This window comes from Falco rusticolus, chromosome 7 (genome assembly GCF_015220075.1).
Source record: "Falco rusticolus isolate bFalRus1 chromosome 7, bFalRus1.pri, whole genome shotgun sequence".
Taxonomy (NCBI): domain Eukaryota; kingdom Metazoa; phylum Chordata; class Aves; order Falconiformes; family Falconidae; genus Falco; species Falco rusticolus.
Window position 1 is genome coordinate 35,785,077 of NC_051193.1, and position 23,493 is coordinate 35,808,569.

The window sequence follows — 23,493 nt, forward strand, 5'->3', positions numbered from 1 at the left end:
AAGCGGTGAATGAACTCCTTGTTTGGCTTTGCTTGTGCATGTGGCTTTTGCTTTACTTACTAAACTGTCTTTATCTCAACCCACAAGCTTTCTCACTTTCACTTTTCCAATTGTCTCCTCCATCCCATCAGGGTGGCTGGTGGCTACATGGTGCCACGTAGCTGGCTGGGGTTAAACCATGACACAGAGGAGGAAAAGGCTGAGTGCCACCTTTTGCTTTAATAGCAAGACCAGTTGTTCTCCTGGTACCCAGCCCCCTGAGCTGGAAGACGGGGACAGGGAGCAGAATGAAGCCCCCATAATCCCAGGGGAAGTGGTTAGTGACCTGCTACACCACTTAGACACACATAAGCCTATGGGGCCAGATGGGATCCACCCAAGGGTGCTGAGGGAGCGGGTGGGAGTGCTCACCGAGCTGCTTTCCATCATTTATCAGCAGTCCTGGCTAACCCGGGAGGTCCCAGTTGACTGTGAGGTTCCACAGGGCTCAGTGCTGGGTCCTGCACTCGGGTCACAACAACCCAATGTAACGCTACAGCCTGGGGCCAGAGTGCCTGGAAAGCTGCCCCGCGGAAAAGGACCTGGGGGTATTGGCTGAATACGGGCCAGCAGTGTGCCCAGGTGGCCAAGACAACCAATAGCATCCTGGCTTGTATCTGAAATAGCTGGCCAGCAGGACTAGGGAAGTGATGCCCCCTGTACTCGCACTGGGTTCAGGTTTGGGCCACTCACCACAAGACAGACATTGAGGTGCTGGAGCGTGTCCAAAGAAGGGCAGCAAAGCTGGTCTAGAGAACATAGGAGTGGCTGAGGGAACCGGGGTTGTTCAGCATGGAGACGAGGAGGCTCAGGGGGGACCATATTGCTCTCTACAACCACCTGAAATGAGGTTGTAGTGAGGGGGTGTTCGTCTCTTCTCCCAGATAATGAGAGAACAAGAGGAAATGGCCTCAAGTTGTCCAGGGAAGGTTTAAATTGGATATTAAGAAAAAGTTCTTCACTGAAAAGGGCTGTCAAGTGTTGGAACAGGCTGCCCAGGGCAATGGTGGAGTCACCATCCCTGGAGGTATTTAAAAGATGCGTAGATGTGACACTTAGGGACATGCTTTAGTGGTGGGCTTGGCAGTGCTAGGGTAATGGTTGGACTCCATGATCTTAAAGGTCTTTTCCAACCTAAATGATTCTATTCTACTAAGATGCCATAAAGGCATTAACTTTACCTACAAGCAGCTCAGAGCAGAATCCTAGTGTGATCCATCATATGCTGATTATACTACTTTTGGGTGACCAACTCTAAAATTCCATGTTAAGAAAACAGTTTTAACTGTGAATTGACTGAAGCTCAATCCAAACCTTCCGTCTGAATTCCCACATCTCCCCATGCCAACAGCAGAACACTTAGATCCGCATGATCATTCAACTGACATGTAACACCTTTTTCCTTGGACTACTTCTAGTAGTAAATCAATTTCCTGATCTGGTACAGCAGACACAAAAACATCTGTTAAAAAAAGTGAGCAGCTCAGAAGATGAAAATGCTTCTTTTGACTAATTTCTACCCACTTAAAGCATATGTGAAACTACCTTAGGGATCTTATGCATAGCGTGTAAGAACATACGGCTATCAGCTACCAGTCCACTGGGGTTCTGGCTTCTGCCTTTCAGGGATATTTTCTTGTGTTATCCAATCATTCTTTTACATTGTAACTATTTAATAAGTGTGCATTTGCATTGTGGTCAAAGCTTATATACTGTAAGATACAATCTACTGTAAAGCTCTGAAGAATTACATTACATACCCACAGCGGTGTACTTCAAAAACTTATTTTCCTGAAGAAACATGGCATTTTCTAACTTTCTAATAAATATATAACTTTTACAGTACCAGTGCAGTAAATAACATTCACAAATATTTTCCTACAAGTGTTGGTTATCACCTCAGCAAACATTATTCATTTACTAATAACACAACAGTTAAAAACCACAATCCAGTGACTGTTTTAGCCCCAATGATATCACCATTGTAAGAAACAGTGTGATCCTCTACTATATCATCAATATTTATTTCATCTTGCAAAGAAATTACTACTGTTGATATTGACAAAGCTCTTATTGCTCCAGCTGAAAAAGCCTGTGAATAAATCATGTCATGTTTAGATAGGAAAAACAGATCAATGACTACTGAGCTGACATTTCCAAAAGCAGAACCTTCCCTACTGCGTAGCTTTAGGAAAACACATTTCATTAGATAACATACATTCTTTATAACAGAATCCTCTTAGCAGGTACTGTACCAAAACAATTGCACTGTATAAATGGGACAGGGAGAACATTCCGAGGAAGAGAAATTATTTTAAATTACAGATACATGGCATAGTATTTTGAGTCTTTACTTACACCTTCCCATTGATGTTACATACCTGGAGGCCAGAAAAATCACCCTCAGGCGAGCTGGAGTGCCTCAGAGAAACTGGCGAGAATAGCACATTTTTTGAAAGAAATGAACCAGTATAAAGCAGTGCATATTAGTATTAATGTTGTTCTCCTCCATACAGCCAAGTATCGGTTTCCTTTCCTACTAGCAATGCATCAGTTTCATTGCTCAGCAATGTTAGAGGTCCAAGGGGGCCAAATTCCTTTTGATTAAAACAAAATTATCTAAGAAGATCCTACTGAATTAGTAATTTATGTGAAAACATCTTAAATCCTTATTAAAAATAGTAAATAATCACACTGAAAGAGGATTATTCCAAACTGATTTTATATATATATATACACTCATAAATCATACTTTTTCCTTCAGCCATGTTTTATTACTTACGGATAGCTACTGCCCCAGACAGACAACTGCTGCAAAATGAGGCATTTTTGTCTTCTATACTAATATGGCTAGTGGAGACAACATTATCTGACTGGAGTTCGGGTGCAGCACACTGAATCACATGTTATTTTGAAGTTTTGACTCTGGTAAAAATGTGACAGCTGTGATCCACTCCGTTTAATGTAAATGAGGAACAGCTTTTAATAGCTTTCTCAGATGTGTTTTGATTGGGAAATATTTTAGATATTCTTGAAATAAAAGGTAAAGGAAATTTACATAGTGATTATAAATTAAGACCAATGACAACTTTTATTTACAGAGTTTAACGAACAGATTCAAGCAATTGTTACGTTAACCATTCAGACTCTGAACATCATTAGTTTATAGCAGGCCTAACTAGTGTCACATTCTTCCTGGAGCTGTGATTAATTTCCAACATTTTTCTTTTTCCAACGAAGGCACCTCAGAGCTCTTGCCAGTGCTACTTGTCCCATGAGGAATGTGATAGTAAAGTTACGTTTATACCAGTCTCTAGGATTCCAAAGCCAGGAAAATTATCAGCACACAGAACAAGAACAGGAAAAGGTACACAATTATAATAAAATACCCTTTGGCATCGACAAATGACAATTCAGTGATGACCTGCATTTTCCATTCTTTGTGGGAACACTTTTCCTGCTTAATGACAGTTAAATAACCTATGAAAAGGTCTATGTGACTATCCACATCCACAAACAGATAACATGGGGACTGTAGGGCTACAATCATTGAGAGCTTAACTGTAAAAAAGTTAAGGGATGGATAGTTTTATGACCAACTGTATCTGAAGTCAGGTAAGATAAAATAACTGTAACCATATCTCATGTTTCAGAAGTAAAGCCGATCATCAAGCTATCTAGAAGAATTTCCTGCCAGTGCTGTGCTATGGGTAAGACTTGTTTGTGCATGCATGAAGATGCATGTGTTGGGAAGGGCATAGTTGGTCACCTATAACTATGGGAAAAAATAAAATAAGTCACACCTCAAAGACTAATTGTATAACTCAAAACAGGATTTTTTTTTCTAGAGAGAAAAAAAATCTAGAAAGAAAAAAAGAAATATATTAGAAATATAATGCAGTACCTTTTAAAGATGATGCCTTTAATATTGCCAAAGTTAGCCTTTGTATCTTTAAATAGTTTTTATGAAGCATGCATAGCTTCTGAAACCAACTCAAGATATAGATAGGAGAGTCTGTATCAGCCCTTTCTAACCTCTCAGAACTTGCTTCAAATTCTTGCCCCTGTTACAAACTAACATCACAATTTTTTTCTGGTTTCTAACAAGTACCCCACCCCCATTTTGTAAAATGTCACAGAAGCAGCAAAATATTGTAGAACTAGCAGGGAATATTAAACACTGGGATTTAGGTCTTCTCTTGAGATCTCTGTGGGAAACCTTGCATGTAGAGATCTAACATAAACCTGAGATACTAACCTCTCAGTAAGGATAGTAGCCAAGATCATGCTGACAAGCAGCACTGAGCTACCCCCTCAGATGTCATGTTGAATCAAAACATCATGCTAATATCACAACTCTTTCTTTTCCCCTTTCATGCCTCATTTCCTATACCCTTCTCAAATTTTTTTCCCCTAAACTAGACTGTAGTTCTAGTCTGTGTACCCTGAACTAAATATTCATGGCATCTATGCACAGTCATTGCTTCAATTTTAATACAATTTTAGAAGTTACACACTTCAGCGGCCAGTTTTCAGGCCAGCTCGCAACACCGCAAAAGAATGTACAGCTGGATGCATAAACAGATTTTTATAAATATGACCCCTCAAAAATCCTAGTGCCTGGAAAAAGCTCTGCCGCTTCCAGGGCTGTGCAGTTCCACTTTGAAACTACAATGCAGCTGACACTACCTGATTTTACAAGGCAGCAACAAGGAAGGTCATGTTTAGACACAAAGCCTGAACTGTCTTACCATGAAGACAGGACACTGTCCTGAGGTTGCTGCAACAATGGCAACTGGTGACCAGTTCTAAGATAAACAATTTGCTTTCTCACTCATCAGCTATAGGCAATTTGAAAGATAATCCTCTTATTAAAAATAATTTTTTACTTTCCATCTTTTCATGCCGTTGCTTAGGTTTATGGTGAGATTCCTCCCAGCCCCATGGACAAGACAAGATGTGCAGATTTAAATATTTGTTACAGTAAAATTGTTGTTACGGTGTAGTATGTTATGGTATACACACAATACATACAGAGAACCCTAAACCACAATTTGTTATAGATCAGTTATAATGATGGTAGAATTCTCACTAGCATTACACCACTAGGAATGCAGTTACACTTGACACCTTTGAGCCCAATAATCTTTCAATCCAATACAGAGAAAGAACTGAAGTTGCGGTTTCATATTCAGTGGGCAGTGCTACTGTAACTGGATTAAGTGCTATCCTCCCCCAGCTTCCCATTCCTTCCTCATTTCTAGCCCTCTACCAAGTGTGCACAGCTACTTGCAGGGTAACGTGTGTTTGCAAGTCATTTCTCAGTCATTTTGGATTCCAAACCCAGTTTATCAAGCTGTTGTATAAACAGTAAGACCGAAACAATGCAGTAGATGTTGTGAAGAAGCACAGTGGAACTAGGCTTACCCAGCTGTAGCTGAGGTTCTACACAGGATGAGTTTATGCAATCATTTTACTAGCTTTAGCACTAGCTTTGCCACATAAAACCCCCTGAAACTCAAGGCTAATCACTTTCGCTTTTACTGTGTGCTTGCAAAATGACAAAACTAAGAATGTTAAATATTATTTTCATTAAACAATTTTCCTTTGAGATTAATCGTATTTACTAGGCCTTAAGTCAACTAGAATCTGTTATATTGAAATTTCAAGTTTTGTTCACATATTTATCAGTGTCAGTTCGCAGCATGAAAAGACCCACGCCATAAGAGAAACAACTGAGTGCCTGATCTTGTCTCTCTGAATCTTAGACACGAGATTCATCTTGCTACTAAATCAACAATAAGCAGTGGAAAAACTCAAATGATAATACAAATTTCTGTCAAATTTTCTAAAGTGACAGTTTTAGGTGCTGTTTTACCAATTACAGGGAAAAAAAAGTTCAAATTTTAAATTCAATCTTATGCCTTTAGACTGTAATGTGTAATAACCAACAAATACCTTCTACATACCTGTTATACTGCATATGCTTTCTAAAATTTTTACTTAGAAAGTCCTTGTAGAAGTCAGCCATTTCTTCCGCATTCAGTGTTGTTTTTTGACCTGAAAATAAGTTTTGGCATAACAGTGTCAAGCTAATTATTTGCATTAAAGCACTGGGTTCAGATGCAGGAGAGTTAGGTCTGACTCCTTGCTCCTACAAGTTTCCTTTGTAACCCTGAACAAATGCATATGCTTTTATCCTCCGGCTTTTTAAAACTTATATAGGGAACACAGCAGATTAAAAATACCATCATCTTGAAGATAGCATAACTCTTAAGCCCTTATTACTTCTGCAAGTCACCATGTTTATCAGATCTTAGATTATTTAGGGAACTAGTGGACTCTGATGGAAAAGTATCTATCCTTTGAGTAAAATTAATCTCTTGTGTGGCTGAAGTCTAAAAAGCACCAGCAAGAGCACTTAGTAACTTAAATTTCCCCCTGTAAAGCAAGTCAATATAGTCACTATCCATGACTGACATGGTATTTTCAGACGTACATTTTCTTCTGTTGCTACTGATAAATTTCAAGTAACTTAGTGTATGTTCTGAGATGTCAGATTTATTAACAGTAGACAATTATTTTGTGAAGAAGCAAGTACAACAGATGACTTTGAATATGCCACTCTCATAAGCAGAATATAAGAGGAGATGGATTCTCTCCACAGACTAAGAAAAGAAAACCTGTGGCTACAGCACACATGTAGAATCCTGAGAACCAGCACATATTCTCAGCCTACCAGGTAATTACTATACAAACTTCCTGGCACTTCCAGTGTTTCTAAAGTCAGGATGAAATTTAAATGTTCCAGGGGACACGAATACAATGAAGGAGATGGAACTGTGATATTCAACTTGTTGCTGTTCCAAAATGCTCTTTAGGGCTCCTGAGACTGATCACAGAAATTTAAATTATTGATCAGTTCTATTTGTCATTATTTACAGAGCTAGTATATTACAATGGATTAATAAACTATGGGATAAGTTTATTCTACAACTATTTGAAGACTGCCTACTTAACACCTGTAGTTAATTTGTTTCCTCATACTGGTATCAGCAGAACTGATTGTAGATTCACTTACATATAAAGAAAGTAAGTTTTATTCCAACACTTCACATGTATTGTTATTTCTCTTTATTTTTATATACACACATGCAGCTGTATTATAGAACAGAGTTAATCAACATATTTCTAAGAGATGTACATGCTTACTATTTTTACTTTTATTTCTAGGCTATAAAAACAAGCCAAACCAAAACGGCAATACAAAAGAAGCATTTTCGAAACAACACAGAACTTAATTAAAATTATTTCTCAACAATACAGTGATCACCAGGATACAAACAGAAGCGGAAAATAATAGTCTGTGATATACACAATGTCAGAACAGATACTTTACTAAACTCAAACAGATCATTATTCTGTGAACAAAATGTTCAACCTCATACTACAATGGCCAATTCACTGTCACTATGAAGGCATCTCGTTTTCAGTTTCACATGATGAATTAGAGAAGCAACTATTTCACAGCAACTGTGCTCAGGCAAATAGCAGCTGCTGTCTCCTCAGAAGCTGTCTTATTCTTCCTCAAGGAAAAATATTGTATTAATTGCATACACTATGGACCTGAAGCCAAAAAATGCTCTATTGGCTTAGGAGTTATGAAAGGAAAAAGTTCCTTCCCCCTTAGACTAGACTAGAGAATTATTGTATTACTTGGCTACAATTTCAGCACATCAGCTGCAGGGAAGGAATTAGGGATGAACAGTGCAACAGATGATCTGATGCCCACATGCACATCTCTGAAGAGCTCCTCCCCTCTTTTTATCATTCTCCTGAAAACAGTTCTTAATTCTGCCCTCAAGATTTACTTGTGACAGATCACAAAGAGCACAAACAGAATTCCAAGTTAAACAGAATGCATCCTAAACTATAAATAAACATCTCACTAACCTGTTTCATCTCTCATTTCCAGACCCTTGGCTTTGAGTCTTGAATAAATAAATTCTTCTTTTTCCTGAAACAAGGTTTTCCACATTAGAATCTGATGTGCTCAGTCCTTGAAATTAACCATTGTTTTTAATCACATAGCAGTGTAGTGCTTAACACCTTCTGAAATAACCAGCAATATTCACTGTACTTGGAAACATCACCAAAACATTTCCCTGAATCCAGCGAGTTAGTTAAACTGGTAACTTTGTCACTTAGATCCTGCTACGTGCATGCATTCAAGTAAGCGTTCTACTGAAACATAAACCACTTATTTGTGGAGTAAAGTTACAGCCGAGCCTCAGTATTGCTTGACAGGATCTGAACATTCAGTTTGTAAGAAACTATTAAGATGGCTTTAAACTGAAAAAGGGTAGGCTTAGATTGGATATAAGGAAGAAATTCTTTACTGTGAGGGTGGTGAGGCACTGGAACAGCTGCCCAGCGAAGCTGTGGATGCCCCATCCCTGGGACTGCTCAGGGCCAGGCTGGATGGGGCTTTGAGCAACCTGGCCTAGTGGAAGGTGTCCCTGCCCATGGCAGAGCATTGGAACTAGATGATCTTTGAGGTCCCTTCCAACCCAAACCATTCCATGATTCCATGTACTGTATTCTCAAGTTAATTTGAATAGAGAAAAACATGCAGCCTTTAAAAACTGAAACTTCTTAGATCGAAACAGAATAGTTATTTGTACATAAGCTTTTCAAACTTAAAAAGCAGTTCTATGGAATTAAAAAACAAGCTTTGTTTTGTCCTCTGAGATCTTTGCAAGTTGGGGAGGGTATGATGATCAAAGATCATCACAAACTATGGTGAATTCCTGAACTGTTACAGTTCTTCCAACAAAATTCAGTGTCTTTAACCAATGCTGCGATCAGGAAAGAAGACAGACCATGACTGAAAAGTCTGTGCTTTTAGCTTTGTTGGGGTTTACTGCCAGTGAAACAGGGCACGTCCCCGATTTACCCTTGGTGATTATACCCAGTTTCTCTCATGACAGAGAAAGAGCTGCAGAACATTTTCAACAGCCACTCTAGTCACAGACAGGTCTTGCATGTAGGGTGGCTACTTTTTATTTTCAGTGCAAGACAGGAAAACGGCTAATATCATTATATGCCACTAAACAGCAATAAGTTTAGTTTTGTATGTCATTTTAAAGAAATGAATGACAAAAAATTTCCACAAAGGCTCCGTGCTTACTAAAAGAAACAGTATCAATTACCACCCAGTAACAGCAGGAGAACTAAATATTACTTCACAGAGACCAAACTGCCTGATTTCAGGTGGGTGTGCCGGAGCTGAGCATCACAGGGTGTTGCAGTGGGCTCACCTGGCGGAAGGCACAGTTGTGCAGTGCCCAGAAGCGCTGGTCACAGGCCTGGGACTCCTGCCGTGCCTCCCGCAGCCGCCGCTCCAGGGGTGACTCCTCAGGGGGCACGTAGAAGATGACCGGGCGCAGGTTGGAACGCGTGTCAGGGGGGCCAATCCAGTCATTACGCGAGTGTGCAGGGGGGCTGAAACCCAGGCCCTTGAAAATACAGGCAGAATTCATTACAACCAATTTGAGACAGACTCCAAAACTCCACACAACCTTCAAACATAACAGTTTAACAAGTTCAGAATTGTGCGCATTCATTTACCCCGACTGAAAGCAATGTGATACGTTTAAAATTTATGTTTATTTAGAAGTACGCTACAGAGAAGATACCTTCAACTCTTCCAACAGACGCAAATCTTTGTTATTTCCAAAAAGCAACTTTTTTTCTAAAATTTTTCTATCACTGATGTTCTACTTCCTTAAAATATTTGATGGCACGAACTAGCAAGTATGTAAGTCTTCATAATGCTACTTTCTTCGTGCATCCCTGCAAACACGCAGAAGCGCGCAGCTTTTCAGGCCGGGCTTAGTGAGATCTGGCTCCAACAGCTCGTGACTTACCGCTCCGTTTGTGAGCGCGTTTTACCTCCCGTGTGCCCCCGCACCCCACCCGCGGAGGCCCGCCTGGGATTTACAAACACCGGGGGCGCTGGAAAACACGTAAACAACGCGAGGCCGCGGGAAAGGCAGGCTTTTACCGGGACGCGCTGCCGCGGGGGCGGCCTCCCCCGCTCCCCCCTCAGAGCTCCGCGGGGGCGGGAGATCCCGAGGCCTCCCCGCGGCAGGCCGGCTCCAGGGCGCAGGAGCTGCTCCCCGCCCAGATTTACCGCGTTCTCCTGCCGCTCTCCGCGTCCAGCGGCGGGGCCGCCGGCAGAGGAGGAGAAGGGGGCGGAAGAGAGGAGGAGGCGGCGGCGGCAGCCACCCCACCGCAGCACCCTGGCAGCCGCCATCGCCTGCCGGCGCCTGGCGCTTTACGGCGGTGTCGCAAAGGCAGGGGCGGGCGGGCGCGGGACGGCGGCCGGGGGCGGTGCTGGGAAGGGGCCGCGTCGCTCGGCCGCGCCGTTCCTGCCCCCGCGGCCGCCCGCCCGGCGGGGCGGGGCTGCCGGTGTGCATTCCGCTCGGCCCGTGGCGCAGCGCCGGGCCGGGCAGCGGATCCCTCGGCCGGGCGACCGGCGGGTGAGGCGGGCCGGGAGGGAGGGAGAGTGTACCGGGCGGCGGCGGTGAGGGGATTTGCGGCGGGGGTGGGGGGGAGGCGGCGGCGGCCGAGCCTCTTCTCAGCGTGCCCTGGGCTCCCCCGGGGTGGCCCGGTGTCATCGCCACTCACCGCTTCCTGGGGCCCCATCGCCGGGGGGGCGCGGGCGGGAGGTGGCTGCCATGGAGGGGCCGGGCCGGCGGGTGCTGCGGGGCGCGGGCCGGGAAGGGCCCTGCCGGTGGCCGTGTGCCCCGGGGGCGGGGAAGGGCCCTGCCGGGGCCGTGCGTCCGGGGGCGGGGGGGCCGTGCGCCCCGGGGGCGGGGGCCTGCCGGGGTTTGTGCGCCCCGGGGGCGGGGGTGTGTGGAGCTGTGCGCCCCGGGGGCGGGGGGGGTCCTGCCGGGGGCCGTGCGCCCCGGGGGCGGGCGGCCTTTGCCGCTGTTCCCGCGGGCTGCGGGCGGCCGGTCCGTGCGGCGGCGCCTGCAGAGGCCGAGCGGGCGGGGAGGGCTGCAGGCGGCGGGTAAAGGCGAGGAGCTGGCGTGTGGTAACTAAAGCATCACCCCTGCAGCCCCAGCGGGAGGAGGAGGTGTGCGGCGGTAGAGGAATGGCTATGAAATACCAGCCGAGCGGTTTATTCCTGTCGCTACACATATTTAAAATAGCTGTAATGCTGAAGTGCTTCAGAATGTCGTTTAAGTTGCGGTATGTGCTTGCTTAGCACTTTATTAATGACCGGTCTTCTCCTCACTTTCCTTGTAGTTCATCTGAAACTGGACAAAAGAAAAGAATGGATATGGGTAACCAACACCCATCCATAAAACGGTTGCATGAAATACAGAAGGAAGTCAAAGAGATTGAACAGCAAGTGGTTGTCTTCAGTGGTCTCTCTACTGATCGAGATTACAAGAAATTAGAAAGGAGTCTTACTAAACAGCTCTTTGAGATTGATTCTGTAGACACCGAAGGAAAGGGGGATATTCAGCAAGCCAGGAAGAGAGCTGCTCAGGAAACAGAGAGGCTGCTTAAGGAACTGGAACAAAATGCAAACCATCCGCGCAGACTGGAAATAGAGGCTATATTCAAGGAGGCACAGTCACTTGTGGAACGTGAGATCACACCTTTTTACGAAGGAGGTAACTGTATAAGCGACGAATTTGAAGAAGGTATTCAGGACATTGTGTTGAGGCTTACCCAGGTGAAAACCGGAGGGAAAGTTTCTTTACGCAAAGCAAGATATCGCACTCTGACAAAAGTATGTGCTGTTCAGGAGATTATAGAAAGCGGTGTAAAGCAACAGCTGTCCCTGCCACTCTCTAATGATGCGCATCCTTCGGTCTCCAAAATTAACTCTGTAATGTGTGATGTGAACAAAGCAAGAGGAACTCTTATTGCGCTTCTCATGGGAGTGAGTAGTAATGATACCTGCAAGCATCTGTCCTGTGTGCTTACAGGCCTCATTGCTGATTTGGATGCTTTAGATGTCTGTGGTCACACGGAAATAAGAAATTACAGAAAGGAAGTCGTAGAAGAGATCAATAAATTGCAGAAGTACCTGGACTTGGAAGAAGAAGCAAATTCTACTCACGCTTATGATTTGGCACAAAACCAGTCCATTCTAAAAATAGAAGAGATCCGTAAGAAAATGAAGGAAGTTAATTCATTACTTTTAAAAACAGAAAATGCTTCTGATTTGTATTTAGGATCCAAAGCAGAATTGCAGGGGTTAATTGCCCACTTAGATGAGGTGAGTCCAGGAAAAAACCCTTGTATTAGAGAAGCCAGGAGAAGAGCAGTAATAGAAGTTCAAACTCTTATAACATACATTGATTTGAAGGAAGCACTTGAAAAAAGGCAAATGTATTCTGAGCAAACTGCTGCCGAACATCAGTCTCATAAAGCAGTTTGGACTGTTCTTGGAAACTTGTCTCAAATTCAGCAGGAGGTGATTTCATTTGATGGAAACAGAACGGATAAAAATTACATGAGATTGGAAGAACTTCTTACGAAACAACTTCTAGCACTTGATGCTGTTGATCCACAAGGTGACGAGCGGTGTAAGGCTGCCAGAAAGCAAGCAGTAAAGCTTGCGCAGAATATTCTTTACTATCTGGACATGAAAACAGATGAATGGGAATACTGAAACAGCCATGGCCTAACACAGAACATTTTTTCCTTTGGCACTTTATGCAGATCACTGGCAGCGCATAATAAAAGTGGAGTGTTCTGTGCTTGCTTAAATCACGGAGATTGCATAAGCAGTTGACTTGGCTATATGTCTGCTATCCCACGCAGTCACCCACTTGCCATGGCAACTGTCAGTACACCATCAGCAATTCTGGTCATTGCTACAAGCAAAGAAGTGCAATTCTCTGAAGGAATAGTTTAATACTTGATCAAATGGTGGCTTCCCCCCCCCACCCCCCCACCCCCCCGTTTTTGTTTTAATAACCTTGTGCAATGTTCAGCAAGTGCAGATTTATTAAATGTGGGGAATCTTCCTTATGGTACAGTGCTGGCAAAACTATTTTAAAAAGACTGGATATGAAAATTAGTTTCCAAGCATGAGGCTCCATCCAGCAACTTCACAGCAGTCTGGATATACTCTTAATGTGGTGTTACGACAAAGTATTAAGGGCAAAAAACCTGCTGGCTTTTGGGTTGTACTTGATTTATTCCATCCATCACACCTTTCTGGGTGTTTAGATTTCTAAATTAATGGAGCTGGAATGCCAACTGCAAATTAACATTTACATAGGCAAAGCCAATTAGGTCTTTTTTTTTTTTTTTTTTTTTTTAATACCAGAGCCCTTTGATTTGCAAAACCAGGTCTTTTGTTAGGGAAAAGTCTTTCCAATTACTCCTTTAAGGTACTGAGGCTTGGAGAGGAAGATCTGTACATACATACTGATCAGATAAACGGGATGTTGAGGATTTCAGCTGCCATCCATAAACCCCTGAAAACTGCACTGAACTTTATTTAGGGGCTGCTTAGGTGTCTTTTTAAACTCGGTTGTTAGATCTGGTTTCGACTTGTCTTTTCACAAGAAAACAGGAACAGAAATTCACTTTGAAGTGAATGAGCATTTTGGAATTATTTTTGTAAAATTAGGTAGCGAGCTATAAAGATGTCCTCGATGTAAATGTGTGTTACATATTTTATACTGGTCAGGTGTGGTTTCAAACATGTCTTGGAAAGGACTTGTGGCAAATGTCTCTCTTTGCAACTCATCACTTAATTGTTTTAATAACTTCATAAATAAGCTTGCTTGTACTATTGTATGTACCTACCTTTTTATTTGTGGCTGCTAGTGCCAATCACATTTCTACTGGAGCATGTTTTTTGGCATTTTTTTGAGAGCATGGCATTGAAATGAATTAATTATAAAGATATATTGAATTATGGATATTTTTGCACTTAGCTCCTTCATGTTGAATTAATGAATTATTGTTCTATAGATGATGATTTGCACCACTTTAAGGAGTAAAAACCATTTCGGATGTTAAAATAAATATTTTTAGATCTATTTTTGACTGATTAGAGATGACAGTACTGTCTGTGAGAGACAAGTGCCTTTATGACACCACTAACTTGCACCGTCATATGTAGATATAGGAACTGTTTACTGGCAGCTTGATATATTTGTAATCTTTGCAAACTGGATTTCTCACATATATATATATAATTCTACTATAATATCTGTCAAATTAATGTAATAGTTGAAAATTGTTCTCTAGAATCCTGAGAATGAATATCGAATTTGGGAAGTAAGTGTTCTGCTTATAAACGAATGCATTGACATGGGGATGGGGGACTTGGGGCAGGTCTTTTGTGCCTATTGCTACAGGAAGGAGAGGATATGTTTGCTCCACAACATGCTTTGAGATGTGGATGAAAGGCTGTGTAACTTCAGAGTGTGAATATATTTTGTTTGTGATTGTACAGGTGATAGCTTTGCAAATTTACTTGCCAAAAATGATCTATTTTTTCAACTGAGTACAGTGCCTGAGGCACAGTTTGGCAATGACATAATGTTTGTTGGAGGATTCTCTGCTCCTTCAGAGGGATAACCCCATTGAATTTATCTCTTTTTACCTCAAAAAAATCATATCCCCTAGTTAAAATTCCAATCTATTTATATATTATGTGGCTATTTTATTAGAATATTAACAATGTTATACACCTGAATGATTTTACTCATTTCAAGCTTTCTTCTTGTTCAAACTGCAACTTCTGATTTGCACTTACGTTTTTAGGAAATGAAAGAATTTGGTAGTGTAATGGTGGTGTTCTTTTTTCTTTAGTATTACTGTCAGGTCTGCAGTGGTTACTTGTTTAAACGTTTCACAATTTAGTGTCTGTGTTCATTGGAGGTTATGTGTGGCTTTATAAATGTTTGATGCACTTACATAAAATGAGTAAGTATAGTTTTCAGATCTGTTCTATTTTAAATTTCTATGTCTTTTAGCGTTTCTGAATGAATTATTACGCCTGTGTCTCTAAGAAGGCCAATGTGTAAGGTTAGTGTAATTTTGACTGAGTAGAGTTCATTAGCAAGTTATGTGAATTAAGTTTTTTTCCATTGTTCTGTAATCTAATAAATCAGCTATTTCAATTCTATGGTAAAATCCTCATCTGGAATGGGATTAATTCAGTTTTTGCATGAATGAAAGTAGTAAACTAAATATGCGTAACCAAAAAATTAATGCACAGATTTCTCGAGATCTTGTCCTGAAGAATGTAATTTCTGGTTTTTATATCCAAAGATTGAGGGACACACAACTTTTCTTTCCTATACAGCAGGCTGAAATAATCAGCAAAATGTAAATAGATCAGATTGCAGAAGCCTGCATTTTAATACTATACTGAAATATGATAACTTTTCTATGTGCTGTGTTACTTAACTTAGAGCAAAATAAATAATTGGATATTTGGGGGAGAGACAGTCCTACTTCGTGATTCCTATTTGTTAATTGTATTCCTTTTAAAATTAGTTTTCTTTAGTTATTTCAGTGTTTATTTTTGTTGTTTACCACTCTAAGTGGTTTTTCTATTTTATCAGTTTGGAGATTTTTGTTAAATATGATTCCTACTTTCTCAATTTAACAGAAATTATATTATGTGCTCCTTATGGTGTATATGTCTTGATTTATTGCTGTGTAGGATATGGCATTTGTATATGCAAACTCAAGATTAAATATTGCAGTGTTATATTCTTGATTATTAATAAAAATACATTACTACCTTTTATTAGGTATTCATTTGAATGTTGTGCCCTGCTGCCTTTCTCTGTTTATTTTTGAATGTGAGTTATCAGAATGTAAATTATTTTCATCTTAGAGAAAGTGTTTTTATTAAACGTAGACATAAAGCTCCCTTTTTTGTTTTGTTGGGTTTGTTTTGGGTTTTTTTCTCCTTTAAAAGTTTGGGTTTTCACAGCTGTATTTATAAAAATAAAGTTCTTTGTGTGGAAACCACTTCTACCTCTACTTGCTAAATCTGATGCCTTTTGGTTTTCTCTGCATTGAACCTTGCATTAGAATCATTACATTGGATCATATAAATAGGTGCTCTGTATCATAGAAACATCATTGCTCGCATTCTTTCTCGAGAAATGGCTTTGCATGCTCCTGGGCTTCAGCTGGATGATCACTGCAAAAATGCTTGTGGCTGTTCTAAGATTCCGCCACTTTTCTGTTGAAGGATGCTGCCTTAACAGATGAGCTTGCAAAACCGATGGTATGAAGTCTCTTCATGTGCAAAATCAATGTGGATTAAGGAACCTTGGGTAGGAGTTAAGGCAATCTGAGTTTAAATGGTGTAGATGAGGCATATTCACATGATCGTCCTGATGGCTCAGTATGTTTGCTCAAGATGCAGTAAGCCAAGTTAGCAGTTCACTGCCGATGGAAATCAGAAATTCTGTTTCTGCCCAGAAAGCTGCTGGCTTTGTGCAGTTTCTGCTGCTTGGCCATCTCCTATGAGCTGATTTAATCCAATAAAACAGGAGAAAACAGACTTAACGAGAATGGAGGAGGGAGTTTTCTGTGGGTTTAGTGGGTCAAATTTGCTTGTAGAAAGGCATGAGGGCCAGAACTACTGCAAAATGAATGGGTGGGTCATGCAGCAATTTTAAGATTTTTCAATAGCAGTTAAGTCATTGGATCAACCTTCTGCGTAGTTAAATGTCTGGAGGAGAAGGAAAGAAAGAAGGTGGCGCTATCAACTCCTACACACAAGTAGGAATTTGCTGCCTTTGTAATGGGATATGATGAAGGCAATGCAAGTGAATCGTGTGGAAAATAAACCCGTTGCTTTCATTTGTCTTTTGTGTTACATAGTAAATTCATGCAGTAAAAAATACACAAGTGATCCTGTTGAAGTGCTGTACGCAATCTGGGAAAGTTTTACCCAGAAGACATTTGATAAGAATAAGGTTTATAAAGGTTGAATGTTCTTACAGGTAACAATTTCACTGTGTCTTCTTTTTCTCCCTTGTAGCAACGTAGCTTATTTGAAGGAAATGGGTTCTTCAAAGACAAGCACGTCAGCTGGGCAATGGCCCTGTATGTTGCTAAGCTGGCTGCTGACCAGTTTGTCTTGATCAAATGTTTATTTGTCAAAGGAGAGAACTTGCTTTGCTAAGAATTTTTTTTGCCTGTGTTTGGGCCAGGCAGATTTTGGTGCCTGCAATGGTTTAACTGGAAGAACTGTATTTTATTTCCATATAGGTGTATCCTCCTCTCCGGAGAATTCTCAGCTGAGAACTTGAAGGAGTAGGACTTCAGTACTGAACTTATGGATTGAAGACCTGGGGGTTTAAGCTGGTTGCCAGCAGGAGACATTTAAGTGGCAGGATCCAGGAAAACATTCCTGCTAGAGGAAACTGCTAGCAGAGACACGACCAAATGTTCAGAGCTGATATTTTGAGTGAGCTCTGTGTCTGTTCCCCTGTTGCTTATGAGCTTTCATTGAAAAAGTGGATTTGTGGGGGAGTATTCCTTGAAATACTGTCAGGCTTTCTGTTTTAGACAAGGCAGAGACATTGTGTTCAAGGCTTTTGCTGAGCCACAGCAGGGCATGTACTTGTTGTTGGCTGGTCTGGGTATCGTTCTGTTTTGCTGCATGGAACAATTGTGTAGATGGTGCTTTCAGTTATATTAGTAGGCATGTGCATGTCAGCTCGAGAGCTGGTCATTAACTGAAGAAGCTGAGGATGAGGTGTGTTTTTGTTGAAGGCTTTGCACAACACTTCCCCTTTCTCTCTGCAGCACTTGGTTCTGGGGACTGCCAAACACAGGTGAATGCATGAATTGCACGCTTGTCAGTTCAAAAATAATGAGGCCCCTAAGTCGGCAAACTCTTTCTACAGGACATAAATTGTAGCGGAGTTTGCCATTAAAAATGGAAAAGTGCAATGAGTTTCTTAATTGGGCTATTTCTCCTCAATTAGTTTTGCTAGACAAACTTCTGTGCCACAGGAGTTCCTTGTGAAACCTGTATTTCAGGCAGCTAATCAAAAGCATCTCATGAGGGAAGAAACACAACGATGCAGTGCAATGTTCTTAGTAAGGTCCTGTCTTACCTCCCTCCCCGACTGTATCAACTCCGGCAGAGATACCCAAAACCAAATCTGTGGTCATGACCACCAAGAGGTCTATAAGCCAAATAAAAAACCCGAAGAAGCAAAGAGACAAGAAAGGCTGGAGGAAAACAAAACAAAAACCTACTAAAGTTGTCCAGCTATGGTTTGACCAACTCCTTTTAGTTTTATAGTGTAAGAAAAGCAAGCAAAGCAAAGCTCCCTGTTGCCCTGTTGCAGTTACACCTAGCCCACACCCTGCAGTTCAACATTGTTTTCCACCCTAAGTGCTCCTCCTGGGCATGGTCTGACCTCTAGCTGATGAGGGTTAGCCTTGGTGCACCCTTGGGCAACACGGTGCCACCCATCTCTAGGGATGCCGTAACTACCTTCGTTCTTTCTGAAATGTCTGGTCATGGCAATTCCTTAGCATGCGCTCAGAATATCAGCGTGGCTTGCAGAAGACAGAGTGCAACACGAAGGTTATATCCTATAATGAACTGGTAAATGGAAAGGATGGTATAATAACTGGTAGCAAGTCCGAGTAAATTATCATTTGCTGAATTTCTTTAGTTTTTTAAAGAAAACTCTTCATAACATTGTTTTATTCAAATCAACCTGTAGCCTATAATCGAATGCCTGTTTCTTACCTTCCAGGTGTGTCATGCTATTACCACATGAAAAGGAGGTTTGAAGAGCTCCGCCGTCTATGGATATTAATGAATGGCCTCTGCTCGCTTTCAGACAGCTAGTAAAAGCCAGATTTTCCAGAATACTTAGCAGCCCAAAGTTCCCACTGTGACAAGTAAAGCCATGCTTTGGAAAGAGTCCATCCATAGACCCACACACCCTGTCATTTCTTGTCACAGACAACCACAGGATCATCCTTGCAGCTAATCAAGCTGCAGCTTAGAATGGCTTTGCCTTACTCCTCCAGTGAAAGATTGTTCCAAAGCATCATTGCTGTGAGGATTGAGTAACCTAATTTCCAGCATAAACATATTCATGAGAAGCTTTTCTTCTCCCTTAGTGTGTAGTCTAGAATACATTTATAGGGCAGAGCTGAGTTGCCTCTCGGCTCCTGTTTTGCTTGGCTACCAAGCAAATACACCCAAACAGGCTGAGCTCCTTTGAAAATCTCTCCTCTCTGAATCCAAAGCAAATTCTTAATAGTCTTTTTCAATTTTTTTCAAGAGTTTTTCCTGTCCCTGAGGTAGGAGTCTGTACAGGTACATTGTCTGATGCATTATTTAAAAGAAGTCTAAAAAAAAAAGTAGTATCACATCTGTAGCACTGCAAATGTGAAAAACTGAACTATGTATTTTTAGTACTTTCTTCATGGCATTGTCTTCGTGCCCAGCCTGTTTTGCTGTTTGGATATTCTAGCAATCAATAATTTTGAGTGACCTGCAGAAAAGGAGTGGAAACATTTTCAACCTCTACTGGGTGTTTTTTTAGCAACAGTAGGTGTGTTGCTTGAGGAACCATGTGTGAGTGGTTTTTAGATCAGCAGCTGTCACTGATGGTTTCACTTGGCTATAAGTATGAGGGGTTTTAGGCAAGTACAATAGAATCCAAACTAGATCAAAAGCTTCCGCAGGGAGAGTCCACCCCAATTCATCACAAAGATCTTTGAAATCATCAGTTAAAAGAGGACACTGTTCATGAAGTGTGGCCTTAGTGTAGAAGGATGATTTGCATTGCTATGATGTATAGATGTGCTTTCAAATTTGAATTATTATGAGTACAAAAGTCTTAAGAAAAAATATCTAATAACTTATAGAATATCTTGCTGAACATACATACACATGAACATTCATATGGTGTGTGTGCTGTGTTTTCCAACCTTCCCCAAATTACAAACTCAAAAGAAATACATATGGCAAATTAAAATCTACTGACAAGAGTTGCCTTTTGGGAGCTTCTAAAAGGATGCCAGGGATCACTGGGAGTCTGCAGAAGACTAGTTGTGAGGTGGCTCCCTGCAAGGTTTACATAAATTTACAGCAATGAGGGCAAGTAATCTAAAATAAATAATAAATTACAGAAATGCAGTACAGCCAGTGAAACCTCTGCACAGCTTCTCAGCACCCCTGTTTTCAGGAAAGAATCCAATTTATTGTCTCTTGTTTCTACAGAGCTTTGACTTTCTGGTGTATTTTGTCTCTGTCTTTTGTTATAACCCTTAATTCAGTTTTGTGGCAGGTTTCTTAATTTCTGTTTCTGGTTTATCTTGTTCTTCCCAAGCATGAGTTGCTTCCCAAGTTACTAATTCTTTTGTGTATGCTGTTTCCACCACTTCACCAATGGCTGAATTATTTCTCTGTCCTGGTGGAAACCTTACAGTTTACATTCAGGGTGCATTTTTTAGTTGAGTTCTCTGGAAAAGATAAATTTTACTCATTTGGTCAAACTGGAGACCCTGAAAAAATACATGCAGTCTACACGAGTGGACGAGTCGTGGATCTCTGGGACCAAGGCTCTGGTAGTTGTGAAGAAACCATTTAAACTAAAATGCAAGACAGCTGGGAGGACTTTATGAGCAGAAAAAGAGGACATTAGGAGATTGTAACAACAAATAAGAAAGCATGAGAGGGTAGAAGAACTGTGAACCAGGTGACTAAAAAATAGTAATATTGCTGATATACTCAGCTGATGGAAGGAGTCGGGGGACGGGGTGTGGAGTGGGGTGTCAGGAGCCAGCATGACGGCAGGGCAGGGCAGTGACAATATCCAGGCTGTCCCAGGAGTCCGGATCGTCAGACAGGTCTGATGATAAGGCAGGTCTGAGGTTAAACCCGCAGGTTGGGGTCAGGGCCCCAGTCAGTGAGTCCAAATAATCAAGGATGGTAACAGTCATATGACAATGTTTTAGGCAGGTTTTCCTAAGCAGTTAGGGGGTCACTGAAGAGGTGGTAATAGAAAATAATCAGTGATTGAGTCAGCACAAGGATAAACCCTGGGAGATTTGGGTTTGATCTCAGCTCATAAGGCTGTATTCCTATAAATTCAGAGAGCTGTTCAGCAAAATCAGCTGAATATCTCAAGGACCTGAGCATGGAAAAGGTCTGGACTTTCAGTAACTGTGCAATTTCTGATCATATGATACAAAAACAGCCACATACCAGCACATCCACCAGTTCATGATGCAATTGCATTCCCACTTGCTTCCTATGGGATGATGCCATATGACTGGAGACCGGCAGATGCAATATTTATACGTAATGCAAGGCCAATTGATCTTGACTCACAGAAGCTGCACAGAACCTGATATGGAAATTTGAGTGGTCACTACAGTATCACTTTCAGTTTTGGCACTACCTCACGGAGAGCTTTCTCATGTATTTCTACACAGCTGTCCCTACAGTGTGGCCATAAATGTGAAGATGTTCCTACAATGCACCAGAGACAATATCTCCAGTACAGAAAGGGAAGCATGACTGTCATTGCACAGGGCAGTAGGGAAACCCCCTTTGAAATATCATATGCAATATGAAATATCATATGCTGCTGCGGGCATTTCGGGCGAGCGGGAGTCAGATTCAAATACTCACAGAGTTCAAGATCTGATCCGTTTATTGTACAAACCAGGTAGACTTTTATAAGGCATTCTATAAGCGTGCAATAATGTGGTTGGCTATTTTACAAGCGTATAATAATATGATTGGTTAACAATTGTTTACTGGGAAGATTTCTGTTTCTGCTTGATCTGGCATGTAGGCTCCTTTCTGCGGTTTCCCAGCTCCTCTTATCACGTCCCGTTGGCCTTGGTTTTGTGCAAACATCTGCAATTTGCTCCTTTTTCTTCATCCCACTGTTCTGGCCGTAACCTCGTCTTATTTCTTCAGTATTTTTCCACTTGCTTCAGAGTTCAGTATAATCATTCAATACAGCAAGAGCCCCAACAATATGCACTTTTGGTCATTCCCACTCAGGGAAGCTTAATGACTACAAGAGGTGCAAAACAGACCAGGACAGTGAAGGACCTGCTTTAATGGAAGGCCTTAAAGGAGCTGGGTTTTGTAGCCCAGAGAAATGAAAGCTGAGGAAAAAATGTATGATTGCTCTCTCTAAATAGTAGGGTAAGTATCAAAGATGAAAAAGCAATTACTTAAGTTAATGGATGCTGTGGGCAGAAATACCAATAGATAGAAGTGAGCCAGTCTGGGAATGAGAAGAGAGAATTTCTGAAGGAAACTATATGAGATGTTGCCTTGACTTGATTACCCCAAAGATACCTTTGATTCCTTGAGTATCTTCACTTCTAAGTCTTCTAGTACAGGTCATTTTTATTATTATTATTATTATTAGAAGTAATATTTCTATTTAGCTTACTCTTCTTTGGAAATTAATGCATCATCCACTTTAGAGTAGCTATAAGGTTCTGTTAAATTCTTACAGACAGGAAGCCGTGCTGTGATGGTAATGTGGCTAAGTAAAGCCCTCAAGGTGCCCTCAAAACTTAGGAAGTGTACTTTAACTTAGGAAATGCACTTTAATTCAGCTGCCCAATGCACACAGGTTGTAATTACCCTTTTTTAACAGTGCATGAAAAGTTATTAAATATTTCTCTTGAAACTCCTTATTCAATATCTGGCTTCACATTTATATAGTTTCCCACAAATAATATAAATCCTACTCCGACTATACCATTACTAGTTTCATCACAGCCTCAGCAGATTTCACTGACATTGATGAGTTTGATTTCAGAGCACCCGTGAGAGCTCGGATTGTATTGTTGTTCCTTGTTCCTAACTGGCTTTGGACACCAGTTGGTGTGAGAGGCTGCACTATACTTACTACACAGGACGTTAAAATTTCGACGGGCCCCTCTAACATGCCTTCACTGGCTGTGTGGGAGCACACTTCAGGAGCCCACAGCCGCCAAATGAAGATGCTTTTTAATAGGAAACACAGAAAACAGACACCTGGCAGTCACTAAGTCACAGAATCAGCTTGGGAGGGACCTAAGGGGATCATCTCATGAATACCTTTGTGTTAAAAGAGGATTAATATCAACAGATCATGAGAGACCAATATTTGTGTAACCTTCTCAGAGAATCCACATCCTCTGCAGGTAGCCTTTTCTAGGTTTTTACTACTTCTATAGCTAGCAAGTTTTTCCTAACAGGTTCACTCTTCATCTAAAGATTTAAATAATACTGATTTTTTTCCCCTTCTTACTCTATCCCCATAAATCTAGAAAGTAATTAAGTAATCATTAGTAATAAATAACTAATCTCCTATTATTCACAGTAAACAGCTGTTTCTCCAGCTCCCCTTTTAGCGTTTGCTTCCATAAAGCACCCAAACAGCT

At 41.4% G+C, this 23,493-nt stretch overlaps 2 protein-coding genes across 4 annotated transcripts; one reads left to right on the plus strand and one right to left on the minus strand.

The window, feature by feature from the left end:
* Window positions 1-2,044: 2,044 nt before the first annotated feature.
* Window positions 2,045-10,405, minus strand: LOC119151250 (cytochrome c oxidase assembly factor 8). 3 transcript variants are annotated; one of them, XM_037394998.1, is made up of 5 exons: window positions 10,235-10,405; window positions 9,360-9,557; window positions 7,993-8,056; window positions 6,009-6,099; window positions 2,045-2,470 (listed from the first exon to the last, which is right to left on the minus strand). In XM_037394998.1, exons 1-5 carry the CDS (start codon window positions 10,355-10,357, stop codon window positions 2,443-2,445), a joined length of 504 nt encoding a protein of 167 aa, XP_037250895.1. In that variant the 5' UTR covers window positions 10,358-10,405; the 3' UTR covers window positions 2,045-2,442. The 3 variants fall into 3 exon arrangements, with proteins under 3 accessions (XP_037250895.1, XP_037250893.1, XP_037250894.1); XM_037394996.1 differs by lacking the exon at window positions 2,045-2,470 and adding an exon at window positions 3,099-3,352 and having other exon boundaries at window positions 10,235-10,404; XM_037394997.1 differs by lacking the exon at window positions 2,045-2,470 and adding an exon at window positions 3,272-3,900.
* A 50-nt stretch (window positions 10,406-10,455) lies between these two features.
* On the plus strand, window positions 10,456-15,861 carry BAG5 (BAG cochaperone 5). Its single transcript, XM_037394987.1, has 2 exons — window positions 10,456-10,583; window positions 11,356-15,861. Exon 2 carries the CDS (start codon window positions 11,384-11,386, stop codon window positions 12,734-12,736), a length of 1,353 nt encoding a protein of 450 aa, XP_037250884.1. The 5' UTR covers window positions 10,456-10,583; window positions 11,356-11,383; the 3' UTR covers window positions 12,737-15,861.
* Window positions 15,862-23,493: the final 7,632 nt, after the last annotated feature.

Coding starts and splice junctions, on each gene's coding strand:
- LOC119151250 (XM_037394996.1), bottom strand. CDS start 10,357: ATGGCGGCTGCCAGGGTGCTGCGGTGGGGTGGCTGCCGCCGCCGCCTC. Junction 8,057..9,359: donor ACAACTGTGCCTTCCGCCAG/GTGAGCCCACTG, acceptor ACCTTGTTTCAG/GAAAAAGAAGAATTTATTTA. Junction 6,100..7,992: donor GGAAATGAGAGATGAAACAG/GTTAGTGAGATG, acceptor ACTTATTTTCAG/GTCAAAAAACAACACTGAAT.
- BAG5 (XM_037394987.1), top strand. CDS start 11,384: ATGGATATGGGTAACCAACACCCATCCATAAAACGGTTGCATGAAATA.